Genomic DNA, 25,094 nt, shown 5'->3' on the forward strand with positions numbered 1-25,094 from the left:
GGATAGACTGGAGAGATGGGCTGACTCCAATGGGATGAAGTTCAACAAGGCCAAGTGCCGGGTCCTGCACTTTGGCCACAACAACCCCCTGCAGCGCTACAGGCTGGGCACAGAGTGGCTGGAGAGCAGCCAGGCAGAAAGGGACCTGGGGGTGCTGATCGACAGGAGGCTGAACATGAGCCAACAGTGCGCCCAGGTGGCCAAGAAGGCCAATGGCATCCTGGCCTGCATCAAGAACAGTGTGGCCAGCAGGAGCAGGGAAGTGATCCTTCCCCTGTACTCTGCATTGGTGAGGCCACACCTTGAGTATTGTGTTCAGCTCTGGGCCCCTCAGTTCAGGAAGGACATTGAGGTGCTGGAGCGGGTCCAGAGAAGAGCAGCGAGGCTGGTGAAGGGACTTGAGCACAAGTCCTATGAGGAGAGGCTGAGGGAGCTGGGGTTGTTTAGCCTGGAGAAGAGAAGGCTTAGAGGTGACCTCATCACTCTCTTCAACTACCTGAAGGGAGGTTATAGCCGGGTGGGGGTTGGTCTCTTCTCCCAGGCAACCAACAACAGGACAAGGGGACATGGTCTCAAGCTCTGCCAGGGGAGGTTTAGGTTAGATGTTAGGAAGAAATTCTTTACAGAGAGGGTAATCAGGCATTGGAACGGCCTACCCAGAGAGGTGGTGGATTCACCATCCCTGGAGGTTTTTAAGCAGAGATTGGATGTGGCCCTTAGTGCCATGATATAGTAATTGAAGTTGGATCAGGGGTTGGACTTGATGATCTTGGAGGTCTTTTCCAACCCAATCTATTCTATGATTCTATGATTGTATGATTTCCCTTTTCTGTTTTTTTCTTTTTCATTACTGTGGCAGCATTCATTCTCCACCACCAAGTTTTCACACCAGTAAGAGCAATCCTACCTTCCGTTAGTTTAACACATTCTTATATATTGCTTATTGATAGTCATTGAACATTGCACATTGCATTTTGTTCTTCAGAACTAAAATAAACAGCATGTTAGCAGTGGTTCAGGGTACTTCAAGCTTACTTGAGGAAACTGAAGTATTGCAATAATTGCCATTTCCTGTGAGGTTTTGCTCTTTAAAAGCAAAAACACTTAGGCAAGAACTGAAGGCAGAAAATTTATGGTGGAGGTTTTCAGACTGTTAAATCAGAAACTAAATAATTGTTACAATCAAAGAATAATTCAGGTTGGAAGGAACCTCAGGAGGTCTCTAGTCCCACCTCCTGTTCAAAGTATAGTCAATGCTGTTTGCTCAGGTGCCTGGAGCACCTCCTTCCCTCCCTCTGTCTTCACTGACCCTTGTGTCTGCAGGGTTGTTTCTCACATATTTTCTCACTCCTCTATCACACAGCTTCTGCACAGCATTTTTTACCCTTCTATTCCCTTGCTGCTTAACTGTCCTGGGTTGCTTTTGCTCTGCTTTGTTGTCCCTCTAGCAGATATGGGGTTGTTCAAGTCCCTCATGAGAACTAGACCCTGCGAACATGAAGCTTATTCCAGTTACCTAAGGAGACCTGTTTGACCTTACATGGCAAGTTTTTGGTAGAGGTGGGGGTCTAGAAGCTTCTCATAGAAGCACAGATGGTTTCTATGAGAAAACACCAAAAGCTGTCCCCAGTCAGAAAGAGACATTTTGAGCTGGCTCCAAGATGGACTCACGGCTGGCCAAAGTCTGAGCCAATCAAAGACATTATTAGCATCTCTGTGATAACATATTTTTTTAGAAAGGGTAAAAAATGCTGCACAACAGCAGCTGGGAGAAAGGAGTGAAAATATGTGAGAGAAACAATTCTGCAGACTCCAAGGTCAGTGAAGAAGGACAGGGAGGAGGTGCTCCAGTTGCTGGAGCAGAGATTCCTCTGCAGCCCACAGGGAAGACCACGGTGAAGCACATTGTCACTCTACAGCCCATACAGGACCCCACATGAGAGCAGGTGGGTGTGCCCTGAAAGAAGCTACAGCCCATGAAGAGCCCATGCTAAAGCAGGGTACTGGTAGGTACAGTGGTCCCATGGAGAGGAACCTGTGCTGGAGCATGTTTTTTGCCAGAACCTGTGATCTTGTGAGGAGATCTACACTGGAGCAGTCCATTCTTGTAGGACTTCACCCCATGGAAAGGACCTATGATGGAGTAGTTCATGAAGAACTGTAGCCTATGGGAAGGACTCATGTTCGAGAAGGTCGTGAAGGACTGTCTCCCATGGGTGAGACCCCATACTGGAGCAGGGGAAGAGCATAAGGAGGAAGGAGAGGCAGAGACAGTGTTATGAACTGGCCGCAACCCCCTTTTCTTATTGCCCTGTGCCACTTGAGGGCAGGAGGTAGAAGAGTTGGGAATTACGTTCTTCCTTGAAAGAAGTGAGGATTGGAGGAATTTTTTTTTTTTAGATTTGTTCTGATTTCTCATTATCCAACTCTGATTGGAAATAAATTCAATAATTTCCCCAAGTTGAGTCTGTTTTGCCTGTGATGGTAATTGCTGAGTGATCTCCCTGTCCTTATCTTGATCCATGAGCATTTTGTCATATTTTTCTTCCCTGTTTTGTTGAGAAGGGAGAGTGATAGAGCAGCTTGGTGAGCACCTGGCAGTCAGCCAAGGTCAACCCATCAGAAGACTTCATCTACTTCTTCCTGATGAGGTAGTCTGTATCAGATACCCACATCATCGCCCCCATTGTTATGTCATCTAACCTGGACCCTTATGCTCTCAACTGGCTTATCATCCATCCCTAGGCAAAGCTCCACACATTCCACCTCCTCCTTCATATAGAACACCTTCTTGGCTTGTTTTCCCTAAAGATTCTGTATCTATCCATTGTAACACTTCAGTTGTATGAGCCATCCCACGATATCTCTGTTATCCCTGAGATCGTAGCTCTGCAAATGCTCACAGACATCTAATTCCTCCTATTTTTCCCCATGTTGCATGCATAAGTGTGCAGGCACTTCAGAGAGGCACCCAGTTGTACAAATTTTCCCAAAAGGGTATGAAAACTTTACCCATAATGCTGATGTCCTGACATTTCCTTAGTGATGTGAATATGCTTGAAGTGGTCAGCTTTCAACATGGTTTTCTTGATTTTGAGGTCCCTCCTGTTTACACCATATCCTTTGCTTACCTATCCAATCTATGACTTACTCGACTATTGGTCATCCCTTCCCCAGCATTTCTAGTGTGAAGCTCTCCTTATCAGGTTGGTCAACCTATTGGCAAAGCTGTTTGTGCCTCACTTGGTCATGTGGATCCTGTTTCTCCCTAGCAGTCCTCTATTCTCAAAGAGTATCCCATGGTCATAGTGACACAAAGTCTAGTTGGAGATCAGTAAATAGCAGTGTACCCCAGAGGTCAATACTGGGTCTGACACTGTTCAGTGTCTTCATTAGTGATCTGGATGATGGGGCAGAGCATACCCTCAGCAAGTTTGCTGATGACATAAAACTGGGAAGAGTAGCTGATACATCACAAGGTTGTGTGGCTATCCAGAGGGACATCGAAAAGATGGCTAAATGGGCTGACAGGAACCTCATACAGTTCAGACAGGGGAAGTGCCAAGTCCTGCTCCTGGGGAGGAACAACCCCATGCACTAGTACATGACAAGGGGACCAGCCAGATGGAAGGCAGCTTTGCAGAAAAGGACCTGTTGGTCCTGGTGGACATCAAATTGAACATGAGCCAGTAATGTGCCCTTGCTGCAAAGAGGGCTAATAGTATCCTGGGCTGTATTAGACAAAGTATAACCACTAGGTCCAGGTAGGAGATCCTTCCCCTTTTTTCAGCACCAGTTGAGTACTGTATACCTGGAGTCCTGTCTCTAGTTCTGGTCTCCCCAGTACAAGAGTGACATGAACATACTGGAGAGAGTCCAATGAAGGGCCATGAACTGGCACTGCTTAACTGTCCTCAAGGTGAAAAAACTTCTCCTATCAAGTCAGGATCCCTCTTTTTTCAGTTTATGCCCAGTATTTATCACCCTCCTGCATCATTGTGAAGAGGCTGACTCTATCTTCTTGATACCTTGTAGGTATTAAAAGGCTTCTACTAGGTCTCCCCTAAACTTTCTCTTTTCCAGGCGGAAAAAAACTACTTCCCTCAGCCTCTCCTCCTAAGGTATGTGCTCCAGCTCCCTGATCCTGTGACCCTCTACTGAACTTGCTCCAATTTATCAACATCCTTCTTGTATTGATAGGGATCTGAACCTAGACTGGATAAGTCTCTAAGCCAATAAATGCAGTACTTCTCAATGTAGAATATTTAAATACGGAGGATGAAAAAGGTTTCAAGAAAGACACCTTGTCATCCTTTTAATTTTATTTTTATTCTTTAATGTTCAGGTGCCTTGACTCAAGCCATTCGCAATTTTGCAAAAAACCTCGAAGGTTGGCTTTCCAGTGCCATGAACAATATTCCACAGAAAATGATACAAACCAAGGTAAACAAAGTTTACTGTAGCTTTTTTCACAATTGTACACTAGATGTCATTCAAGATCTAAAAGTAGCAGCCTTTTAACTTTTATGCTAAATGTCATATTTAGGTTGAACTTCAAACATAAAACATGGTATTTGAAATAACTTTGTTTTGCCAAAAAAATCCCATAGGAAAAATGGTATTTGTTCCATTATATGTGAATTGCTCATAAATTAATACAGCAATTTTAAAATTGAAATAGATGAAACAGAAGATTGGTTGATAATACAGTGTGTTAAGATAAATGGATTTGTTCATAGGTTGCCTCTGTAAGTGCCTTTGCCCAGACTTTGAGAAGATACACATCTCTCAATCACCTGGCTCAGGCAGCTCGAGCTGTGCTTCAGAACACTTCTCAGATCAACCAGATGCTCAGTGATCTCAACCGTGTGGATTTTGCCAATGTACAGGTACCTTTGACTTTAAAAACCAGACTTTAAAAAAAAAATTATAACTTCCACCTGATTTTTTTTTCATTTTTATTGTTAGTTCTTATTCTATCAAGAAAGCAAAATAGGAAGATTTTTCTCATTTATATATATACAGTTATTCAGTCAAAACTTTCCAACTTCTGCTTTGGCTATAAGGAAAATAAAATCTCAGGAACATTATCTGTTTCCATTTTCTCTGAAAGCTTCTTATCCTTCAGACCATGCATTCTGCCAATATTTATTTAATGCAGATGAAAGTGTAGACTACGTGTTGTTAGAATGAACAGCATGAACAATGCCTGAAGATGAAATCTTGGATAGTAACATAGCTTCTGATCTTCCATAGAAAAGTATTGATCATACAGCACTATTTCTAGTTCAGATGGTTTCATTATTTTTATTATGTTTCATATATTTATTTAAAATACAATATCATATGTATACTGTACTTGTTTGTGTTTACATTTCCAACCTTTCCTAAGTAACTGGTCAGAACTAGTTTCTAGTTATCTGTAAAACATCAATTTATTATTTTTCATTAGGCTTTTAAAAGGGTTTCCCTTTTACCTCTTTCTTCTCCTTAGAAGAAACAACAATTTTTTTTCTCCTGTTGCTCAACTAACTTACATGGCCCAGATTACTGGTAGTCATACATTTGTCTTCTTTCATGAACAAACATTTTAACTTATTTTAACAGAAGTTCAGATATTTGCTAGGAACCGTTAAATTCGTTTTGCTTGTTTTGAAGATCTTTGAATAAATAATATTTAACACAATATAGTTATATTGCATAATAGCGTGTGATTTAGTATGTGACCAAATATATGGTGTATTAGAAATTGTTCTGTGGTAAGATATAGGGTCTATGAATGTTGAACTGTTAACTTGGCATGTGATAGCTAGAGTTTAAGAATATGGTCTATGTCAAATCAATATTGGTTTTCTCAAATTCCATTTAACAGAAGTATCCATACTAGGCTTATTAAAACTTAAAAATGTAATATAATCACATTCCATGATAACACTGAATTGCTCATTATTGTACATGGACTGTGTTTGTCCAATTGTGTGCTATTTATATTACTCATTAAGCAATCTGTAATATATTGCAGACTAAACACTGCAATCATTTTTTGTCCATAAAACAAAGCTCTTTTTAAGTGAGATGATTAAAAAATGTAACAGAAATTGTAGTTGGTCTTAACTCTGTCATGGTTTAGTAATGCCATTCCCCAATTTAGTGTTCCCCCTGAAACACATCAGACCTCCCTCCCCTCCTCCTGTGGCAGATTGGAGAGGAGAATTGGAAACACACAAAGGTAAAGATCATGGGGTGAGATAAGAACAATTTACTAGAAACAACGATGAGATAAAAAAACAAACATAACAAGGCTAATAAGAGAGTGTACAAGATAGGGAAACGATTCACATGTGATTGTTCTCCATGTCTAACCCAGCGCCACACTACCGTACACTGCCATGCACCAGTCAAACCGGAAGGGTACCCACCCCCCTCCATCCCCTGTGCATGGTGTGAGGTGGTATAGAATCACAGAGCATAGTCACAGAATTACAGAATCTTCTGAGCTGGAAGGGACCCACAAGGATCATCAAGTCCAACTCAAATGAACGACCCATACAGGGGATTGAATCTGTGACCTTGACATTAGCACCAAGTTTTAATCAAGTGAGCTAATCTCAGGTATAAAATAACCTCTGCCCCCTTCTGGCTACTGCAAAAAATTAACCCTGTCCTGACCAGAACCAGGACATTGTCCACCCTTTATTTTATACCATCTACTTCATGCCCAGATCCTACATCTTGCAACTATATATGTATATAAATCTATATATATCTACACAAGCAGAAATACCATTTCCATAGTCAATGACTGTTCCTCCAAGATGTCCTCCAAGATGCTGAATTCATTTAGTCCATGACTGTGGGTTCTATCTGTCCTAGATGCCTTACAAGGCAGAAGGACTGGTGTGCTATTGGCTGGTTGCAAGCTGCATCAGGAGATCACAACTGGTGTATCTGGAGCAGTCTATATTCATTGTCCATGGTAGCTATGGCATACAGTGGCAGTGTCATTCAGCAACCAATATCATACGACTCAACTTTACCAACTGTTCTCACTCAAAAATCAAATCCCCTTGAGGTACACATTGTGTTTCCCTATCCCTTTGCATTACCCACCAAGTGCATCCAGGTCCTGGAGCAAAAACAATCCCAAGGAGGGGTTTGCCTCTGCTGAGGGAAGGACTAATCCAAATTGTCTTCCCTAATACATTCCCCATATGTATATATGGGAACTTTATCCCCTTCTACAGTATGTGGAGGTTTTGATTGGACAGGGCCAGCTCGATTGGTGGAGCCTCTAGTGTTAACTAACCAGGTGGCCTTCACTAAATGTAGATCCCAATGTTTGAGGGTCCCACCACCCATTGCTTTCAATGTGGTTTTTAACACTGTTGTACTGTTCAATTTTCCCAGAGACCGGTGCATGATAGGGAATATGATATACCCACTCAATACTGTGCTCTCTGGCCCAGGTGTCTATGAGGTTATTTTTGAAACAAGTCCCGTTGGCCGACTCAGTTCTTTCTACCGTGCCATGTTGCCACAAGACTTGCTTTTCAAGGCCCATGATGGGGTTCCAGGCAATGGTGTGAGGCACAGTGTGTGTCTACAACCACCCAGTGGTTGCTTCCACAATTTTAAGCACATCGTACTTGACTTGGTAGGTCTGCTGGAGTGTCATGTAATCAATCTACCAGGTGTCCTCATATTTATATTTCGACCATTTCATCCCCCATACCACAGGGACTTTACCTGCTTGGCCTGTTTGTTTCCAGTGCATGTTTTACAGTTATGGATAACCTGGGAGATAGTGTCAATGGTTAAATCCACCATAGCTGCTATTTTGGTGACCACGCCCATTGAAATCTGACAACATCCATCTTGCCATTTTACTCCTAAAAACTGAATTTCCTGGACAGATCCCTTGACCTTACTTTGCTTTATGTCAAAACCGACCTTCAGGAGGATCTGGATTATCTTCTTCCCTTTCTCAAAAACTTCCTCTGCTGTGTTGCCCCATACAATGATGTAATGAATGTATTGCAAGTGTTCTGGAGCTTCACCCTTTTCCAGTGCGGTCTGGATCAGTCAATGGAAAATATTAGGGCTATGTTTCCACCTCTGGACCAGTGAGTGTTTTAAGGTCACCTAAAGAATCGCCAGCAAAGTAACAGTAAAAATGGGTTTAATATAAAAGAGAGCATGACAAAATTCTTTGGCAAGAATCACTCTACTGCTTACTACATGGTTAAAGCACACCAAGAAAAAGCAAACAAAAATCTAAAATCAGTCAATCCAAACTGAAATAAACCCAAAAGTATTTATGTGGAGGCTAGGGGAAGGGAGGGAGAGAAAAGGTGCTGTCCCAGTTTAAATGAGACAAGGGTCTTTTGCTAAGGATGGGTTAGGAGAAAAGACTCAAACTTCTCTTTCTAAGCAATTAGAAATCCAAAATTAAGAGGTTCCAATTGAAGGAAAACAAATTATGGAAAAGGGAAAAATAACAGCCCTCTATTAAAAGGTATATGTGTATTAACAGAAACACGAAAAAAAACAAGTAAAACAACCAAACAACACTCCTATATCCACAAATAACCCCTTCAAAAACAAACCAATAAACTGGCAAAAGGAAGAGTAAAACAGTTTAATTTTTTGCACCCTTTGGTGCAGTTCCAACTACAGTCAGCAGGGGGCACCGTCGGGTCACTGGAGATGCAAAACTTGTAATGTCCTGTACCATTTCCCGGGTGGCACTGTTGGATCACCGGAGATGTAGAACTTGTAGTGTCCTATAGTAGTCACCAGGTGGCGCTGTTGGATCACTGGAGGTGCAGAACTTGTAATGTCCAGTGCCCGTCACCAGGCAGTGCTGTGGGATCCCTGGTCACTGCCACGTGGGATGGGGAAAAACAATACCCTCCTGGTATGTCAGAGGGAAAAAAAAAACAAACCAAAAACCAAAAAAAATAACTCAGTTTCCCTTCCCTTCCCACACTAGGAAAGGAGAGAGGGAATGGGGGGCGGGGAAGGGGGAAGGAAAATGGAAGAAAACTCGCAAACTTCAGCTGGTTAGGATTCACTGTAAGCAGGGCCTGCAGTCAGCAACAGCTAGGCAGAGAGCAGCAGCAAATTCCCCTCCAACAGGAAAGAAAAGAACCAGGCAGTGTCTGCAGCTCACAGCAGGTCCCAAGCCCCACCGGCACACAACAGACTCTCCTCCCAGCCTGAGTGCCAGTCACCCAGTAGCCCCTCCCTTGAGCTCCTCCCACTTCGTTGCCCAGGAGACAAGAGAAAAAAAAAGTAAAGTGCTAGTCCTTATCTGCCTTGCCTCCTAGGAGACTAATGTCTGACCATCAACCATGGGGGCTAGGTCTTTTGTAATCTGAAGTGCTTATCTTGACATCCAGGGGGAAAGGAAGGGAGAAAATTCTTCATCTGGCTACGAGAACTAGCTAAAACCACGACATTATCCACCCCTAATTTTCTCCCTTTCCCATGCCACCATACATCTATCAAATTAAACTTTTTTGAACTCCATACATACATACATTATTCTAAACTATATACACATTCACAAATATATAGATACAAATATGGATACAATTATGACCTGTTCACCTGAAGATAATATCTCCTTGGGGTATGCACCAGGTTTCTCCATCTTCTTGCATCATCCACCATGTGCATCCAGGTCCTTGAGCAAAAACAATTCCACGAATGGATTTGCCTTTGCTCGAGGCGGGGTTAACCCAAATCTGCCTTGCCTCCTAGGAGACTAATGTCCGACCATCAGGCATGGGGGCTAGGTCTTTTGTAATCTAAAGTGCTTATCTTGACATCCAGGGGGAAGGGAGAAAATTCTTCATCTGGCTACAAGAGCTAGCTAAAACCACGACAAAAGGATAGGAAAGGGTAAAGATAAAAAAGGAATATGGAAGACCCTTCTGTTGAGTCACAAGGTTCAGAGTAGACCCCTGTGCTAAACTGAGCCTGGACTTGATCAAGAGTTTATGCCTAAAGGCCCAAAAGCATTTAACTTGACAGCACTTAACTTAAACTCAATCGATACCTTAAGTTAAATAATTTAGCAAAGGATTCATTTAGAATTTACTATAACACAACAGTAACTTACTTACAGGTCTAACTTACAAATCTAAAGTACTTAAGAATCTAGGATAGCAGCATTCCTAGTGCATTTGCTATAGTGTATTCACACTCGCACACAGACCTAAAGAGTCTGTACAAGGTACCTTAAAAAGATTCCCCTTGAATTCAGTGAAATACTCACTTTTGATGCCTTTGCATCTTCTCAGCAGGCAAAGAGTTGAGCCTTGAGGATGGGGGTGGGAGTGTATCATCCCAGGATCCATCATGGTCATAACCCTTCGAGTCCCACATTGGGCTGCAAATAAGAATATCGTGGTTTAGGAATAGCATTTCCCAATTTAGTGTTCCCACTGAAACACTTCAGACCATGCACCACTTGCTCACTTCCCCCTCCTGTCCCCTTGTGGAGGGCTGGAGAGGAGAATTGGAGGCATAAAAGGTAAAGATCACACACTCTGGCAAACAGGAAAGACGATACCCCTCTGCACATGACATGAGTTGGTATAGAATAACCCCGGGACCCTGGCTGTGCCCCTCCTGACTACTGCAAAAATTAACCCTGTCCTGGTCAGAACCAGGATACTCCTTCAAAGCATTAGTAACCATGATACTTTGATTTCTTGCTTCCTCTTTAGTTTTTACTCTCTCAACTTCCATTTGACTGCCCTTTCCATTCCTTGTTCCTGTAGCCTCAAGCCTTACAATTCCTGAAATTTTTACTAGAAAAGCTATGAATAAAGGAAGTTGAAAATTCTTTAATGAAAATTAATATGGAACTTTGCAATGTATTTGTGGGTTTTGATGGTATTTTTATTTGATGTCCATTTTTATACTTTGGATTTCTTACTCTCACTTTCTTCCAACAAAATTGAGAGAGACAGGAAGATAAAAATACTCATTAGTTTGCTTAATAAGTGTAGTTCATCCTTTTCAGTCTTTAGGAATAATTTACATTTTGTGTTTTGCTTTCATGTTTGCCATGTGTTATAACAGGAACAGGCTTCCTGGGTGTGTCAGTGTGATGACAATATGGTTCAAAGACTAGAAACAGATTTCAAGATGACTCTTCAGCAGCAGAGCACTCTGGAACAGTGGGCTGCCTGGCTTGATAATGTAATGATGCAAGCATTGAAACCATATGAAGGAAGACCCAACTTTCCTAAAGCAGCACGGCAATTTCTTTTAAAATGGTCTTTCTACAGGTAGTCTCTTAAATTATTTTAGTTATTTTATTATTTGCTGAACTGTATGCTGTAATAATGTTGAAAAAAGTAATATCAAACAATAGTTCCCAAGAAATGAAGAGTCTTCCCCCATCCCCTGAAAGATTAGTGTTGTTAACATTAAACACAGTGCTATGTGCAACTCAGTAGTGGATGAAACTATCCCTGTATATTGTTTTAAAGGCTTTGTATAAGGGTGGGGAGCCCCCGGTGGTGTAGAGGAAAACACACTGCACTGTCACTGCAGAGACCCGGGTTCGATTCCCGGTCGGGGCCCCTCCCCGGGCAGATGGAGCTCGTTAGCCCATAAGGCAATCCATCTACGTCCTGAGGACCTCACTGCCACCGTCCAAGCGTGTTTGGCCCCGGCAGATGAACCTCAGGATTAAAGGGTGGGCTCAGTTTCGCGCACACTGTGTCTCACCTAAAAAATCCAATGCGCAGGCTGGAAGGTGGAAAGACCTTCCCCGGTTCTTCGTTCGCGAAGAGACTGGCCATTATAAGGGTAATGAGGTTAGAATTTTATCCTGATTTGGAAACATGCCATGAAACATTTTGGATTGAATAGTTATATAATTTTAAAGCAAATGTTTCAATACTAGTTATTAAAATACCATGACTTCTATTTTTATTATGTAGAGACAGCAAAATATTTTTAATGTGTAAAAAGAACAACAAAGCAAATATTCCGTATCATCTGCTACTGTATCAGTTATCATAGTAAAGTCATTTTTTTTTCAAAATGGCACATTATAGCATCTACTTTCTGAGACTATCATATGGATGTTTTTCTCCACAATCTGCATTTTTCTATTATAAGGTATACACAAACTTATCTAAATTTTACAAGTTTAAAAATCATACCTTTGAACTAGGAATGTGAACAGACACAATATTTTGAAGGACTACTTTGTTTAAAATTAAATAATTTTAAGACAATTTTTGTTATTTAAATTTTAACAAAGGTCACTAAGTTCAGTTTTTACTTGTGCTCACATATTGGTAATTGTGCATACACCAAAACAAAAACTTTCACGTCTTTTTTAAAATTTAACTTCTTGTTGTGTAATGTGTTCTCTAACTATGCTTTCAAAAAAGGGGAGAGACAAATAATTGTCTTTCTCAGACATTTCTTTCTGAAACCATTTATCAGATGGTTTTGGATAGCATTGCTTTATTATTCTCGAAGTGTATATTCCATATGAATAAATTATTAAATAATTGTGATATTTATTTCATAATTTTTTCCTCCATATATAAATAGCTCTATGGTGATTCGAGATTTAACCTTACGCAGTGCTGCTAGCTTTGGCTCTTTTCATCTGATCCGCTTGCTTTATGATGAGTACATGTTTTACTTAGTCGAACATCGTGTTGCTCAGGCAACAGGAGAAACACCTATCGCAATTATGGGAGAGGTAAGATAATATGCAAGACAATGGATTGGTGAATTTAGCGATAAATTTGGATATGCATCTAGAATTTTTTTTAACAGTTACATGAACCTACGGGATATTTTGTAATAATATTTGTAAGATGTTGTAGATGGAGTTGCAAATACATTGGCATCTTCAAATTTGGGTTATTTACCTTCATCCATGTTTCACATGAAAGTAGCACAGAAGTACTTGCAGGATTGGGACATGGCATAATTCATGCCTATATTTCAATGTATTTTGCTTAAAATAAACAGAGCAAAAGTCGACATTCATAACCACTGTGTCTTGTTTTCCTCAGACTTCTTTTTTTTCAGTAGCTCACCTAACTGTTAATTTTGTGTGAGTTGCTTAAGAATTTACATTGTCTTAGGAGTTATCATCAAGGAATTGTACTTCTAAGGTTCTAGGAAATGGATAGATGTGGAGATACAATAGGTAGTTCACCAGACTGACACTTTATGTTTTTATACTTGATGATCAGTATATCATGTTTTATTTTCCTGATAAGTTGTAAGTCACCTTGCATGACTTGATATATCATTCTCTCCTCATTATATAATAAATAGTATAATTAAATATTATAAAAATATGTAATTTTTGATAGAGATGTGAAGTCGGCTAATTTGTAGTTTGATATGACATTTTGTAAAAAAATAAATTACTGTTTCCAATTAGATACTTGATTGAACTCTGCCACTGCATTTATAGCAAAGTATTGCAAAAGTGTAGTATTGCCACATTCTTGTTTTCTTGACAGACATAGTATATGTTAAATTTAATGTTTGTGGTGTACTGGGAGACTTCCTATAATGTTTTGGCAAACTTAAGGCAGATATTATCTTCTAGAGAAAATATGTAATTTAAAGTTTTGAGAGATGAAGGGAACAGGGAAGAAGTAAACATTCATTAAATACATGGTTTCTTGTGTTTCTCTGCATTTACTGACTGGTTGAAATATAAAATAGGAAAGACTAAGGCTGATTTGACAAACACTTGAAGCCATTATGAACTGTCTTTGAAGCTGAGAAAAGCACTGTTTCCTCCTCTCCTATCCCCTTAGATTTGTATATTGGTGCTGGCACAAGTACTCAGGCAGACCTGTGGTTAACTGGATCAGAGAACTAATCCTGTGCAAAATAACCCCTTGGGCTACTTTTTTTGAGTTAGTTCTGACTTAAGGTGAAAGGATGGGTATGGGGAGGTGAGGAGGGAGTATGTGTGAAGGAACCTGGAAGGATAGGGTTGCTGCTGCTTATGCTGGTTTAGTGTTCACTGAAGTTTTATCTTTCTGTATTTCTGAAAAGGACTGAATCAGGTATGGTTAGAAATATATTTATTCAGATATTGTACTCCTTTTATTTGAGATTACCTCATCAAATTATGCTCTGCTGTTTATCATTTAATAGAAGAGTTAAAGACTCGGACAAGGAAAGGGAGGAAAGAAGTTTGCATTTTTCACTTGTGAGCAACCTTTCACTTTGTTTTTTATATAAGTAAACTAGTCAGCAGAATATGCTGTAATAACCATCAACCTTATTTTCAGTGGTGCCATTTATTTACCTCACATATAGTTTTGTTACACTATAACTGCCTTTAGTGACACACCATTTCAGAGGGACTTTTAAACAAGCTTTTGGTTAAAATATTGCAGTTTAAAAATGGACACTGGTCATATTTTCCAGCATTTTACATCAGACATATCTCACTCAAAGCAACAAAGGCCTTGACATAAGTCACCCTAAAAATCCAAAACCACGTGGTTAAGTTTATATCCTGTTGTTTTAATTACTGAGAATATTTTATTTTAATTTCCTTAATATGAACACGAATATGATGGAATGGAAAATTACTAGTATACATACTATGGATGTGACTACAGTCAGATGCATGCACTTTCATACTAGCAACAAGCCATTAGAGCATACTACTGGCTTCGTCATAGATAATCTAAGGTTATGTTTGTATAGGATTGTGACTACACTTTTTATTGTTTATTTTGCAGTTTGGTGATTTAAATGCTATATCCCCTGGAAATATGGACAAAGGTAAGCAGTCATCTCTCAAATGTATCATTTTATTTAGAACTAATTTGTGTCTTGGAGCAAGACAAGTTCTTATTTTTTGAAAATATAGTTAAGTGGAATCTAAAGTTGTATCATAATTTAAATTATGTGAATATAACTATTATATTGGTACAATATGCTATACATTATATATAATAATGATTACAATACTGTAGGGCCCTAATAGTTAATTTTTAAAAAATGTTTATTATTTACACAAGAAATTTTCAGAATTTCACCCAGAATTTATTTGTATATCCTGGTGAGAGAGTTGAAGGGGATGGACAGTTGGAAAAAAGAAGATATGATTGGTTTCTACACTTTCCTATGTTTTCATATTTCATGGTTTTTGCAAAATAAAGGTCTTTGTATTCAGTTTTTTTCCCTTTGTGCTATTTTTTCTTTTTCTTTTTTTTTTTTTTGTGTGTGCAGATGAGGACAGTGAAGTTGAAAGTGAAATAGAGGAAGAGATGGATGAAAATGGAGAGCCACAAGCCAAGAGGGAGAAAACAGACTTAAACCAAGCATTTCAGGCAGGCTGCATGCAGCAGCCAGTGCTTGAGAGTGGAGTAGAGCAAAGCCTCCTGAACCCACTTCATAATGAGCACATTATTACAAATACTCAGACTATCAGGCAATGCAGTGCTACTGGAAATACATATACTGCAGTCTAATATTGAAGTGCCCCCCAACTATATTAGCCTTGTTGATGCTGGACTTAATGGGGGAGGATAGGAGAATAGGTCTGAAAGTTGACTTATCAAATTTTAGCTGTGCTGAACATTACCTTTTATTAGAGTTGTGAAATAAAATGTGTGTATGCATTTTGTCAGATGTTTAAAAAAATTTGTAAGCAAAATCATTTTACATTGGTTACTCAATATTATGAATTTTCCTAGTTCCAAGTGTCAATGAAGATTTTTGTCAAAATTTTAATGTTAATGCTTTTGTCCTCTTAAAATTAAAACAACTTATTTTTTTTATAGTTTAAATATATTTTAATGTTAATTATTTGTCATAATGATTTCATATACATAGGCTTTTAATTAGATGCAAAATATTAAAAGAAATGCTTTCTTTGACTTATACTGGATGCATACTCATTTGACAGCAGATGTATCAAATTTGTTATAAAAGGTGTTTTTCATTGAACAGAACTAAAAGACACTATTTTAATGAAATTGTGAGCATTAAGGGGGTATTTTTATCATAATGTTGAAGGGTTGGGAATATCTACTGTTTTCTTTCTGTAAGGAAGAAGTGTTTTCACTGCATTTACAAATGCAGAATAAGTGATAGAATTGTAACAGTGTGGTAATGTGTACACTGTAGGCACATCTAATTATCTGATCTTGTGTAACAATACAAGCTTCCTTTAAAATCAACAGCTCTGAATTTTATTTGCATGCCAATTCCTTTGGTTTTGGAGATTACTGATTCTATATTTGAGACCTCTGCACAGATATTTTTGGTTGTCAAGTGGTACTGTAGTTAATAGAAACTAAACCAGAAAAAAAGTGACTTGAATTTTTTTAAGTGTACATGCTACTTATGTTGAATTGGACATACAGGAAAACATTCGTTTTGGATGACTTTCTTCTATTCCAGGCCTTTTCTTACTGGTTTAATTTGCTGCTTTCATAAGTGATAATTTATAGAATGTAAGAAACCTAGCAACCTGCATAATTTTCTTTTCAAAATATATTTCCCAGTTATTAAAGTAAATTTAAATTTTTACAAAAATTTATTAAGGTAGTATAACTGGCACACCTCCCTTATTCCCAACTGCATTAAATTTGAATAGGTGGCTAGATGGATCATTGCCATTTAGAATGTACATCAGGGATCGTTGTACCTCGGCTATTACATGGTGCCTTAAACAGAACCGAAGCTAAGATTTAGTATTTTTTGTTATTTTTAATAACTCTTAAAATTTATTCAACAAGGTGTGCCTGTCACTTTCAATTTTTCTAAGTATTGGGGCAGGTTACAAAGTCTTCAAAGAAATAAAGACGGTTTTACTATTAAGCAATATTTATATCCCTCCTAAAATTGATACTAATAATATATTCTCTTGTTTCTAGCTGAATATCACTTTATTACAAATAAAATTTGCTTGGGAACTTGAAAAGCAAAACTAGCTTTAATACCAACTTCAAATGTTGTTAAAGTAAATGGACTCTAGTCTTAATCATGGTTATATATTTTAAACTCTTGACAAATTTTAAGTTTTAAAAGTCAGACAAAATAAATAAGCAGGTACACAATGCAGTGAATATTTTCATTTTGTATATGTGGTAGGGTGTCAGTCTGATGCTATGTTTTAATGATTACATCTTATAGTGATAGTTTATACAGTCCATGCTAATTAACTTTAAACCTCTGATTTTTTTCTGATTATATTAAGTATTTTCCTTATTTTAAAGCAGACACATGAATTGGTTAGGCTAAAACAGTGAAAATAAATAAATGAAAAACAAAAAACGAAGGAAAAATAACAGAAGCAATTTTATAGAAAGGACTGTATAAAAAATGTAGGGAGTCTCTTGTTTTCTTTAGCATGACTGTGGACTGATTTTTATTTAAAGTCATATATACCAAATTAGTGAGCATCATGTGACATGAACAGTGTATTTTTAGCAAATAAATTTGTTGCCAGAGCTTTCAGAGGCTCCAAGAATGGTTACAGATCAACTAAGATGTTTTAATATTTTTGGGGGTACAAAATTATTTGTAAATTTCTTAGCAGAATTTGGAGGCCAACCCATCCTACTCCATTCTATGTAGGCACAGTTCCTACTTATGTCTGTAGATATTTTTTATCTCAGCAAAAAGTGCAAATGAGGTTTGTATTAATTTCTGTCTAAATTCACCTGTGCACTGAATCCTCATAGGTTTTGTTCTCTCAAATATCACTGCATCCTGTTTTTTTTCCCTTAGAAATCAGCACCCTTGACTAAAAATCCTAAAAACTAACCTATGATAAATATTTTCTCCCTTTTATTTTGCATTATAAGATTTTAACAAGTAAAATGTAATTTAATACTCAGCATTTTTCATTTTTAACATAGGGTGCTCTATGCTGTAGTGATGGTCTGTTTTGCATATTTTCAAATTTTGTGTTGCCAAACCTTAAAGGTTTTTTATTCATAGAATGTTGGATTTGTTGTTGCTGAGTGAAAAGTATAGTTGTAACATGTAAATCTAGATTGCTAAGAAGCAGTGAGACCTGAACATCTTTCGACCAGTTGATCACTGTTCATGTAGTGCAAAAAGAAAACAAAATATATGCATACAAGACCAGAATGCATATCATGGATTCTAATAGAAGTTATCAAAACAAATTGGAGCTATCCCTGATTCAGGTAACTGAATGAAGTTTCTATTTCTATGCTTATCAAATGATTATTCTCTCAAATTTTTAAGTCATCCTTTCACCACTTTATCAAATATTTAAAATAATTAAGTTGTTGTAAGCTGCTGTGTATACTTACAGGTATGAGATTTGTGTGCTTTGCATTTAAATTTACTGCAATTTAGATCAAACATACACACGTGAAACAATTTGCACACTTTTGATATTTGCTAATAGATGGATATTGTTAATGATTCATGAACACAAATATGGATACCTTGGTCCAAATTATGTAGTGTGTAGCATGTGGCTGAATTGCCACTCTGAAGCCTGCTTAACTCTTTTAGAGTTCTAAAGAGCTGTAGCAAGCATCTACTGACTAGACACTACAAGATAAGGGTTTGTGGATATAATTTGTGGATTTTACCCAATCTTGATGTGAAATTCAAAATAATTATTTTAGAGATACTTCCCCTATTGGCACAAATTACTTAGTAAACATTGTGGCAGAATGGATATTGTTGAATTACTTTTTCAAAACACGGGGCCCAAATTTCAGAAGTTTTATATTTATGAAAAGTTAGTTACAATTTCATATTTCTCATTGTAAATCAGTTTTTAAAAAAGAAAAAAGCCCCCTCTTTTCAGTTACCTGTTTCTATGTTTCAATATTGTACTGTAGCATGCTTTGTGCATCTTTTTTTTAATGTTCCATTAAAAATTAGGAGATTCTTTAAATTGTTTACTTACAAAATGATGATGTACAACATTTCTACCTATAGGTCACGAATGTGTAAAATAATGTGCTGGTGTACTGTCACTGAATAATGCATAGCTCTATAAAACTCCATTTAAAGTGAAGCATTTTTAAATGTCTGAAATACTGCTTCTGGTCAAAATATTTTCCACGGGCAAGAACCTGACTTGATATATTTGTGTTTCTCATCAAATTATATCAGCATTGTTTAGAAAAACATTTATATTAGTTAGTGCTACATTGCAATCTAACTTACTTTATAGAGTGGTTTTACAAAATAAAATAACCTTTTATAGTCATGAAAAGAAATGGTGAAAAAGTAGCTTTTTAAATAATGTAAGTATTTTTGGTACTTCATGTGACAGTTATTTCAAACATTCATTTGACAGATCAGTAATAATTTCTGAAAATTACATCCTTGTCTCTGTAGAAAATAAAAACTACCATGTTTAAGAACAGGTCAATGAATGGTATTTTAGTATCTTTGTTACTTTAGTGATAAAAAAAAAAAAAAAACAAAACCAGGAATAGAAGAATAAATACAAAGTACTTAATTTAAGCCTTAGTAAATTAATTTAATGTAATGCCTTGCATTAACACTTTGAGCGATGTAAGGACATACTTTTTAGGTAATTTAATTAGACCACTGAAAATATTCTATATATTTAGGTAACTGATTGTCCTGCAGTTTTTGTTTTTTTTTTTTAATTTCTAAATTAAATATTTGCATGCTGGACAAAAAAGGCTCAATAGATTTAGGCTAAATTATTCACTGCCATCAATATGTGCTGTATGGTGCAAAACTATTTCTGCTCTTTTGTTTTCATAATTGCATAAATATCTGGAGAAATCAAATATTTGACTCTACAGACATAAGTTGTTTAAGATGCCTTTACAATATGGAGTTTTAGAAAAAAATATATTTGTACTATTTTGGAAATATCTTTAGGGTAATATTAAAATACTCTAATACTGTAAATTAAAATCTTTAAAAATAAACCCAAAACTGCTTAGTTAACATGAAAATGAATTTTACAGAATCTTTGGTATGTTTGCAATCAAATTTTCTGCAGTCTATCTAATAAATAGACAAAAAGGACATTGTATTCATATTGCTTTTAACATTCAGTCACTGTTATATGAACTAATGGAAAAACAGTGGTACTAGATTCAGCTTTCTCTACAGGGATGCTGTTTGGCTAGCTCTTATTGAATGTCATAATTTGGAAAGAAATAAAAAAAAAACCCTCAAAACTGCACCTACCTTCTGTGTTGAAAAAGTCCTTAGTTCTTACAAGTAGTACTCACCAGAAAAAGGGAACAAGTTCAGAAGTGAGTAGAGTTGTTGAAAATTATAGATAGAAATTCCACCTTACTGAGCTTTTCTACTGATTCCTTGCAGCAGCGATCAACAACAGTAGGTGCAGATGTAGTTATTCAAATCTGAGTGAAAAAAAAGTCTCATTACATTTTGTGGAATTACATCAGTAGTATAGTGCAAGTAAGTTGTAAAGATTTTTAGTAAGTTAATGCAAATTCATGCATAATTAGAATGCAATACTCAAAGAGGTTTAATTTAACAATATTTTATTCATAATTTATTGTAAATGCTCTTCAGTTTGCATGCCTTGAACATTGCTGCTAGTGATTTTATATACCAGAAGACCTAAGTTTAATTTACCCACTTTACTTAAGAAATAGTAAAAACCACTTACAAAGTGACTGCCTAGGGGTTTGTTTTTTTTTTGAGGAAAATATGCCTCAGTTTGATCATTTAAACTCTCATGGTTTATTCTGATATTTTTCTTTTAAAGAAAGGAACTTGGCAATTAAATTATTGGGACTGGAAGCCCTGAGTAATTTAAGCTTTTGTAAAAATTGTTCTTGCAAATTGATCATTAAGGTTGAAATTCACTGTAGAGAAGAAAGTCCATAACACAACTATGAGCATCAAAATGAACTTCACTTAAATCAGAATCAGGGAAATGCTCTTATGTTCTTAAGTGCTTACTTGATTGTGGTACAAATGTCTTCAGGAATTTTCAGCACTGGGTGAACTTTACTCTAAAATAATAAATATTTTTAAAAAATTAAGACTGTGGAGGGACAACCTCACCTTGATTGGTGTTTACCAGGGATGTAATCCAGTATCTTTTGACTCACTGATATCAACAAGAGGGTCTTTTTCTTTTAGCTTGTTTGGTGTTTTTTTTTACACAAATAATACTAAAGAGGTCCCAAATACATTGTTAAAGTGATTGTTTTGCATTTAAACATTAAATATAACATTGAAATAACCCAATAAAGCTATTTAAAATGTCCAAAAAATATAATTATGTACCAAAGCAAGTTTCTCATCTTCACTGAAAATTTACAGTAATAACCAATGAGGCAACTGAATAAACTTTGAGTGCCTTTCAAACACTTGGGAATTTTTGCCTCAGGTGGTAAACTGTAATTAGGTTAATTCTAGAGCTTGCCAATCAATAATTCTGTCATCACTCAGGGCTTTCTTAGCATCTAGGAAACTTACTTGGTTCCATTTATTTTCTACTGTATCTTTTTAAGGTGCCATAATTTAAATTTCACTTAGTAAGTGGCAGTTTACATTATTCAGTACCATGGGCACAGAAATGTAATAACACTAGGAGAATTTGAACTTTTGTTTTCCTATTTACTGCATACATTCTGTAAATTAAGAAAGTAACTTTTTTGCAGACAGTACATGTGACATACTGTAGTTTTGCAGTTTTTTAATTAATTGGACACACTTTTTAATTATTTAAGGAAACATCTTTACAGAATAACTTGACATGGGTTTTGTATAATGTATTTGATTTTCTAAATATGTATTTCCTGATGTGATTTTTTTTTTTTGTGAGAAATGCTAAATCTTTTAGTATCTCATGTCCTCTCAAAATTGGAAGGAGCTAAATAGTAGTTTGTGGGCAATTTGTATTGTGTACTATACAATAACTAGGAAACTTTTATAATTATAAAAATATATTAACTTTTAGTGTGTTGTTTAAAATTAATGACTGAAACATGCTAAAGAGAGTAGGATTTTTCTGAATATTTCAGACATGAACTCAGGCTAGTTTTTTTGTGTGTTTTTCAAAACAAAATTGTGTATTGTCTTCTGAAATAAATAAATTTGTTTTCCTGTTACAAACATTTAACATTTGAATTGTTTTGGGGTTTATATAATGAAATACTTTAGATTGTAATGCTATTGATTTTGGAAGAAAAATTATTTCAACTTCTGCCTTTTAAATAAGTCAGTTAATATTTATATAACAGTATCAGGAGTAAAAAACTGTTTCTCAGATTGCAAATGAAATTATTATTCAAGGTGTCAACTTGATTAAATAACTGTTCATGCTTCCAATAACTGCAGAATATATTAGTTTAAATATCAAGAATAATTCCATTCTAAAATTAGCTAGGTAAAAGAGGATTGTTAGGAGCAAGAAGTCTTTGTCATCTGTTAATATATGACCCCTCCATAGCCTACTACCTCAAGTTTTGCTCTAGTAAAATTGTGAAAAATATTTGCAGCATTAATTTATTTTAGTGTATTTAATTTGAAAACAAAAAATTAAAGTCTCTATCTTATCAAGCCATGTTTCTCATGGATCTCTAATGTATGTTCCAAGCAATGTGTTTTGCATCTAAAAATGTAGAATGCTATTTTAATTGGGGAAGACCCACCAAGTAACAGAATGCTAGAGCATTGAAGTGAGCTTGGAATACAAGGATAAAAAAAGGTATTTCATATAAAGCTTAAAAAAGAGGACAGGGAAGCTGCCTCCTAGATCTTGAAATTATTTTGTTTTAGAAGTTCAGTTTATGAGCATTATAATCCACAATTGCCTATCTCATACAGTTTATTTCAACTAAGGTCCAAAAGCTTATTACAAATACAATACCAACTTCTACAATGAATTATACCAGACAAGATTATAAATCTTTATACTCTGATGACAAGCAAAATTTATGTTTACAATATCCTCCTAATTGGTTTGAAAACTGAGACATCCTGTCCTAGCTGGTACTTTGATTGAGATTGAATGGATTTAGTTCCAGCACACATCAGGTAGAGAAGAAGCTATACAGCCAACTTCTTTCACAGAATCACAAAATCAAATAGGTTGGAAAAAAACACTGTGATCATCGAGTCCAACCTTTGACCAAACACCACGATGTCAACTAGACCATGGCACTAAGGGCCACGTTCAGTCTTTCTTTAAACACTTCCAGAGATGGTGACTCCACCACCTCCCTGGGCAGTCCATTCCAATGTTTAACAACCCTTTCTGTGATGCCCAACCTGAACCTCTCCCAGTGCAACTTGAGGCTATGATGTCCTCTCACCCTGTTGCTCATTGACTGCAAGAAGACACTGACCCTTATCTGGCTACAACCTCATTTCAGGTAGTGGTACAGAGTGATAAGGTCTCTCCCCTGAGCCTCCTCCAGGCTACACAACCCCAGCTCCCTCAGCTGCTCCTCATGTGACTTCTCCTCTAGACCCTTCACCAGCTTCATTGCCCTTCTCTGGATCTACTCCAGCACCTCAATGTCCTTCCTGAATTGAGGGGCCCAGAAATGGACACAGCACTCGAGGTGTGGACTTACCAGTGCTGAGTACAGAGGGAAAATCCCTTCTCTGGTCCTGCTGGCCACATTATTTCCAATACAAGCCAGGATGCCATTGGCCTTCTTGACCACCTGGGCATGATGTTGGCTCATGTTCAGCTGGCTGTCCACAAGCACCCCCAGGTCTTTTTCCACCGGGCCACTTTCCAACCACTCTGCCCCCAACCTGTAGTGCTGCAGGGGGTTATTGTGGCCAAAATGTAGGGCCTGTCACTTGGCCTCGTTAAACCTCATGCAACTGTTGGTCTTGGCCCATCAATTCAGACTGTCCAGATCCCTCTGCAGAGCCTTCCTACCCTCCAGCAGATTGATACTCTGACCCAACTAGATGTCGTCCATGAATTTACTGAGGGTACACTTGATCCCCTGATGCAGATCATCAATAAACAGGACTGGTCCCATTTCTGAGCCCTTGGGGACACCACTAGTGACTGGACGACAACTGGAGGCAACACTATTCACCACCACTCTCTGGGCCTGACCATCCAGTCAGTTCTTAACCCAGCAAAAAGTGCACCCATCCAAGCTGTGGGCAGCAAGGTTCTCCAGGAGAATGCCATGGGAGACAGTGTGGTGGTCTAAAAAACAAAACTAACATGATCCCAGTATGGGGTAAAACTGGAATACTTTGTTGGACAGAAAACACATTTTTTAAGGGCTTCAGGGGCTGGACATGTTAATGGGAGGACGGGTTATGATAATTAGGAAGTTACACAAGTTTTTATCAGTTTCCAAATAGGTTAATTTTTCTTCAAGTAGGATCAAAGAAATTAAGGGGGTTTAGACATAGTTTAATAACATAATCTCAAAAAGTCCTTTCTTGATTCTGCTGGAGCTAGCTTAATCTATAAGGTTGTACTTTTATAGATCTCGTGACAGGGGTCCATCTTCTTAGATCACGGGATGTTTGTCAGCCTCTGTTTTCCAAGGTTTGCCACTCAAACCCTGCAAGCTTCTTTCTGCTGACAGCTTGGTTTGGACCACTACAAGACAGTATCAAAGACTTTGTTGAAGTCCAGGTAGACTACATCCACAGCCTTTCCCTCATCCACTAGGCAGGTCATCTGGATATCAGGCAGGACCTGTCTTTCCTAAACCCATGCTGACTGGACCTGAGCCTTTGGTTGTTCTGTGTGTGCCCTGTGATCACACTCAAGATGTTCTGCTCCATAACCTTGTTGGGCACCAAGGTCAGGCTGATAGGTCTGTAGGTCCCTGGATCAATACTTATCCCAAATGACAGTATTTGATCATATTATTAGATTATTTTTCAGCAGCAGTGTTACCAGAAAGAATGTTCAGGATTCAACCTCTGTTACTGTTAGTATTATTTTAAATAGCTTAATAATTTAAATAATAAATGGAAGTGTTGTAATATAGATCCCATAGCATACAATATGGAAGAAATTGTGGAAATTCAGGGAAATGAAAGGTACTGTAAGAATATAGCAGAATATGATGAGTTACACATCAAAATCCATTTTTATTACTTCTGCA

General features: G+C 37.4%; 1 protein-coding gene across 2 annotated transcripts in view; it reads left to right on the plus strand.

The window, feature by feature from the left end:
• Nucleotides 1-15,500, plus strand: part of LOC114063151 (transcription factor RFX3-like) — a 149,905-nt gene extending 134,405 nt beyond the window's left edge. The window contains exons 11-16 of one of the 2 annotated variants that reach the window (XM_027895232.1): nt 4,346-4,443; nt 4,740-4,889; nt 11,095-11,303; nt 12,589-12,742; nt 14,766-14,808; nt 15,235-15,500. In XM_027895232.1, the coding sequence (XP_027751033.1) occupies nt 4,346-4,443; nt 4,740-4,889; nt 11,095-11,303; nt 12,589-12,742; nt 14,766-14,808; nt 15,235-15,500 (920 nt within the window). The remainder of the gene's footprint in view (nt 1-4,345; nt 4,444-4,739; nt 4,890-11,094; nt 11,304-12,588; nt 12,743-14,765; nt 14,809-15,234) is intronic. The other variant, XM_027895231.1, reaches the window with a different exon arrangement.
• Nucleotides 15,501-25,094: the final 9,594 nt, after the last annotated feature.

Source organism: Empidonax traillii, unplaced genomic scaffold (genome assembly GCF_003031625.1).
Source record: "Empidonax traillii isolate 1590-97213 ecotype Southwest subspecies unplaced genomic scaffold, ASM303162v1 scaffold452:size499809, whole genome shotgun sequence".
Classification (NCBI taxonomy): domain Eukaryota; kingdom Metazoa; phylum Chordata; class Aves; order Passeriformes; family Tyrannidae; genus Empidonax; species Empidonax traillii.